We start from the raw sequence: 6000 nt of genomic DNA, 5'->3' as shown, positions 1-6000 counted from the left end.
AGTGAGCTGACCTGACGCTGCGCAGCGCTGAAGGCAATATGTAAAGAGTTGAAGGCGGGACAGACGTAAGAAAATAGACCTTGCAAAATGCAAACATGTGTGCAATCAAACAACTGCATATAGGCCTATGTCATGTAAAAACGTGACATTATTGCGAATTAAATTGAGTTTAGTTTGCATGCATTTTTTTTTAAACTCATGTCGTAGGCTACGGCCCGGTTAGGAATGTCCCGGGCCGCGGCCCGGTGGTTGGGGACCGATAATGTACATTCTACTTAACAAAGTCCTAGATATCTGCTGAAAATAATACGCATTGCAGTTTTGTTGGGTACAAGCAAGGTCTATATTTACTCTGCTTTATATTCCTGGGTGTAAAACAGAATACACTGCTGCTAGGTTTGTGATAAACTTAATTTGTATGGCTGTAGGGGTTCAGGGTTTGGTAAACTGGATCAGGTTGCATGGTGTTGGGGTTCAGGCTCTGATAGACTGCATCAGGTTGGGGGGGGGGGGGGGGGGGGGGGGGTGCATGCATCCAGTGCAGCTAACGGTGCAGCTAACGGTGACTTTTTTTTCTGTAAGAAATCTCTGCAGCGGCTCTCGCAACTCAAATACTCTGGCCAGTGACCTGCTAAAGATGCTTGTTTTTTGTTGCTTTTTGTTGGGGTTCAGGCTCTGATAGACTGCATCAGGTTGGGTGGGGGGGGGGGGGTGCATGCATGCATTACTTGAAAAGAACTAGCTCCAGTTATGTATGAACAGTGAAGGTAACAAACTCTTAAACATGTGAAAAACGTGAACTTGAAGAAGTGAAAATTGAACAATATGAACTATGAATATTGAACAACTTGAAGCTACATCTATCAAGTGTGAACATGTTTAACAAAATATGGGAACAAAACATGGGAACTAAACGTCCATTACGAAAATGCTCTGTGCTTGTTTCCCCGCAACAAGAAGGTTCCATCTGGGGGCAATGGAAGATAGTGACACCCTCAGTTTGTTTGAAATGTCCAGTCGATTGCGCAATTTGGTCTTAGTTGCAGTCATTGCCGAAAACCCGGCCTCGCATAGATAGGCCTACGTGGTGGGAAATGGTAGCAACGTTTTCAGCACTTTTACGGCTATCTCAGGATATTCTGCTTTGGTTTTGATCCAAAAACCCGCCAGAGAGGTTTCCTCATACACACTCTTAAGACCACCGTCATTTGCAATTTCGATCAATTGCTCTTCCTCCTGCGCTGACAAGTTAGGACTATTCGGGATATTGACAATTGGGTTGCAGACCCACTCATTGGTTTGCCGTGGATCTTTGGAGGATGGGAAGTAACGCTCAAACTCATTTGAAAGCGCAACAAGGTGATCGCGCACCAGCTGCGAGAGAAAGGGCCCTGCGGTCTCTCCCAAAACCCCCACTACTGTTTGGAACATATCAAATACACCCCGGTCCACTCGTCGTCCCCACAAATCAAGCTTGGCTTTACATGCAGCGACTTTATCTGCCAGTTTAAAGAGTCGTCATTCTCCCCTGGAGTGACAGGTTGAGGTCATTAAGCAACCCGAATATGTCACACAGGTAAGCGAGTTTTGACACCCAGTCCTCATCACTAAAATGTGCAGCTAACGGTGACTTTTTTTTCTGTAAGAAATCTCTGCAGCGGCTCTCGCAACTCAAATACTCTGGCCAGTGACCTGCTAAAGATGCTTGTTTTTTGTTGCTCATTCTAGCAGTTTAGCTAACTTCGTGTGACACTACCGTTCGCCAAGAACTGATCAAGTAAGTGAGCTGACCTGAGGCTGCGCAGCGCTGAAGGCAATATGTAAAGAGTTGAAGGCGGGACAGACGTAAGAAAATAGACCTTGCAAAATGCAAACATGCGTGCAATCAAACAACTGCATATAGGCCTATGTCATGTAAAAACGTGACATTATTGCGAATTAAATTGAGTTGAGTTTGCATGCATTTTTTTTTAAACTCATGTCGTAGGCTACGGCCCGGTTAGGAATGTCCCGGGCCGCGGCCCGGTGGTTGGGGACCGATAATGTACATTCTACTTAACAAAGTCCTAGATATCTGCTGAAAATAATACGCATTGCAGTTTTGTTGGGTACAAGCAAGGTCTATATTTACTCTGCTTTATATTCCTGGGTGTAAAACAGAATACACTGCTGCTAGGTTTGTGATAAACTTAATTTGTATGGCTGTAGGGGTTCAGGGTTTGGTAAACTGGATCAGGTTGCATGGTGTTGGGGTTCAGGCTCTGATAGACTGCATCAGGTTGGGTGGTGTTGGGGTTCAGGTTCATCTGCATGTTGTTGCCATGGTTTCCATCCTAAGGATAAATAGCATAATTATTAACAATCTAGCATGCTTTCCATGCACACTATTCCACATTGAGTGTGAGTGTAGAAACAGATCAATGTTCTTCATCATGTCAATCATGTCAGCCCCACACAGCTCTGTGTCTGAGATAACCTCAACACTGAACACCTGTAGCCTGTTTCTTAATCTGAAGTAGGACATAGGGGTGCACCATGTCACCATTTTCTGAATCTGTAACAGTATCTGTTCACCCCTCACAATGGAAGTGGCCGTGTAACCTACAGTATGCAATTGTTGGGACTATTGTGCCAACAGCCTGAATGTGTGTAATGACATTATAGCCTAATAGTTCTACACTAAAGCATTTTAGTGAGCTACTTAGGCTGTTGGCACAATTGAACACGAACAATAACGGACAAAAGCTCTTCAACTTTGGCCCGTTAAAATGTGTATGAACAGTCTAGCGACGCATTTCATCAAGGCCCATTTGGACATGTCAGTTATTTGCACCACTGGTTAGATGTAAAACAGCATTTCGTTTCAGACTAGGCTACTGTTACTTAATTTGTGCATTAACAATAACGTTTCAGACTACTGTTACTTAATTTGTGCATTGACAATAAAGTATTACATGAACTAAAGATGACTAAAATCTTATGTAGAAGAAGAAACATTCACAAAAAATCCATCCATCCAAAATTGACCTTTGTTTTTGATAGCTGTTGAAAACGGCATGGAACTGACAGAGATGTTTTTGTTTATAAATACATAAAAAATAAATAAATAACATTATGCTGATACCTTTTGCTTTTCCCAAATACAAAGTAGCCTACAGGTGTAAGTGACCTTTCATCAATCCAGTTGCAATGGATGAACTGTGATGAACTGCCCTACTTGTGATTGTTTAGAGATTTTAAAGGTTTTATAACAATGCTACATCTTCTTTGGCTATTCTACAATATATTCACCTTTTCAGCACCAGTAGGGTACTTTCTGTGCAGCCGCACACACACACACACTCAGGCATGCCAAACAAGCATACACAAAAGTTTCAAGAGTGGGGGATGGAGTAAAATATGGAGACAAATTGAAGTGTGATTTATTTTCACGGAACGGATGTACAGGACTGAGCGGCGGTCATATTTTGTACCGCTATGCGGTACATCTAGTTTGCATATTTATTGCATTGAAATTCAGGTGCATCTTAGATAGGAATGACATAGAACACACTATTATGCAGAGATGTACTTAACATGGTATATGTGAAAACAGCCTGGATGGGAGAAGACAAAAAAGAGGTGCAGCCCAGTTTGCTAAATACAATGCAAGTAAAGCAACAAGATTCACTCTGAAAGCTAAGTTGGTATTTCTAAAGCATTATAGCATTGTGACTGTGTTGCCCAAGAAAACAACAAACTGAAGGCAGGGCAGTATTTTTTTTTTTTTTTTTTTTTGTGAAGCGCACTGAACACTGAATGGACCGAAAGAGAACCATGAGGATCTATTTTGCAGGATTCACAAAACATGCATAAGATTAGTATTGCTAAATATGCATACCTTTTAATATACAGTCAATCATGCATCTTCATAAATTCAATAACATTAAAAACAAAAAGCAGGCATACAGTCCTATAAACCCTTCAGCACTACAGTACCTGAGCTTAGGTTATGGATTTTCTTTAACACATTTGCTAATGGCTGTTTCCTCAAACAATTTACTTTATGCTCTCATATGAACACTGCTGTAGATCACAGAGAGCTCCCCCTCTGGCTGGTCAGGAGAACTGCAGGGAGACATAAGCATAGAGGTTAGCATAGCAGCAAACCAGGTAAACATATCAGTGTAAGCTATTTCTACCTGTGTATAATTAGAAGTGGATGCTATTTGTACCCTGGTGTATATAGCAATGTATTTACACCGTGGTTTGAGAATTGCTTTATTCATTGTTTCTTCTTCAAATTGTTCGCCACCTCTGCAGAGATGGAGTATGCAGGCAAATTTAAGAGTTCGTAGACTAACCTGACCGTCATAATCATGAGATTGCTGTTAACTAACAAACTGAAATGTATTCACTTAACAAAGATTATGAAAATAAAACACAACTTTTCCACCAGAAAAGCCATCAGAATAAATATTAGTCCCGAAACCTTTCTGAATTCTTCTCTTTCTCCTGATGAATAAACAAATGTCTGCCATGTTTGTTGTGCATGCACAACATATTTTTTTTTGTCACGCTTCATACAGGGTGAGAATAGCCCAGCTGTGTGGCCAGCTAATTGTACCAGGGGTAAACATATAGGGCCCAAGTTTGAGAACCGAATGTAACACCCACCAACATAATAACTTCCCACCAACATAATAAACCACCAGCACAATAACAATATGCATGTTTTAAATAATTATTATTACGTTTGCAGGAAGTTATTATGTTGATGGGAATGTTAAAAGAAGTTAATCACACCAATGTAGTAAATCACTGATTTAGTGAAATTATATCTTTTTTTTTTATCAATTGGGTGGAGTTGTCCATCTAAACAAATCTGATGACCATAAAGCTTTGTAGCTCCCCACACACACACACACACACACATTCCTTTACTTTCTACTTTTTCTTATTATTCATCACCTTTACTAGGAGCCAAGTAAAGCTAGACAGACAGGTCCCTGACTCTTTATGCAAAGTTGCTTTGGCACCCGTTGTGTTTCTCTTCCTTTTTAAAATGAGGAGTACAGATGCAGGTGACAGATGCACCTCACTGAGATCACAAAACTCATAGTTTTACCTCTTATTTTACCATGACATCCCTGGTAACATTACAGTTTTTCTCAGTTCTTTGGTGCATTTCTCAAATCATAATGCACATTTGCACAATATTAGTAGTTTCTAAAAACAATTAGTGCAAACTGCACCGCATAGTGGATAACCTAAAAGTTCACATCTTGTTCAAAATGCTTAGTTTATGCCTCAAAAGCAAACTAAGCTAAATACTAAATATTAGTCATTTTTTCATTTGCACAATGCTGTAAAAGCATTTGTTTTCTTTATACTGTCACAATGTCTGTCAACGGTAAACACAATCAAACCCCTCTTGACACAGAGAAGCCCACCGAAGCCATAACGTACAGTAGCGTTGACAAGGCAGCAATTTCACCGGATCTAAAAAAACGAATCTAACCATAGAGGTGACCAGAGTGGTGGCTTTCTTAATCTACTTAAATATGTTTACAACGTTTCCAAGACGTTAGTATTTTTTTTTACAATGTAGGAATCACATATAACAACACATATTTATACCAACACGATCAAACTTGTGTCTACAGAGTTTTGTTTTAGCATGATTTTCCTCCGTAAAAGAGTCTAGCATTGAACTTCACAGCCTGCTGTTAAAATCCTTAAATTCACAGACGTGTTTTGGCTTTATTTTTTAGGCAAAAAACGTCACTCTTAACAGCCGCCAGTCTTTGATAAGATGTGAAATATCCACTGGAATTTAGTTTCTTTCTATTACACCTGCCAGGGAATCTGTGTTACTGTATGTGGCTAAGCTGCAGGTAAAACACGTTTAAATGGCTGTCACGATTCTCAGGATAGGACCCACGCGCAAGACTTTTACAGGCTGTATTTCAGACAAACAGACAGACTTTATTCTTAAACCACAAACTTGACATTTACCAA

General features: G+C 40.3%; 1 protein-coding gene across 2 annotated transcripts in view; it reads right to left on the bottom strand.

Moving 5' to 3' along the window:
• Nucleotides 1-3978: 3978 nt before the first annotated feature.
• The window catches only part of LOC121719431 (B-cell receptor CD22-like), a 28950-nt gene continuing 26928 nt past the window's right edge, over nt 3979-6000 (bottom strand). For both annotated transcript variants that reach the window (XM_042105061.1, XM_042105062.1), the window contains one exon: nt 3979-4107. In XM_042105061.1, the coding sequence (XP_041960995.1) occupies nt 4044-4107 (64 nt within the window). In that variant the 3' untranslated portion in view covers nt 3979-4043. The remainder of the gene's footprint in view (nt 4108-6000) is intronic.

Source organism: Alosa sapidissima, chromosome 9, assembly GCF_018492685.1.
Source record: "Alosa sapidissima isolate fAloSap1 chromosome 9, fAloSap1.pri, whole genome shotgun sequence".
NCBI classification, from domain to species: domain Eukaryota; kingdom Metazoa; phylum Chordata; class Actinopteri; order Clupeiformes; family Clupeidae; genus Alosa; species Alosa sapidissima.
This window is presented reverse-complemented; position numbering and strand designations above follow the sequence as displayed.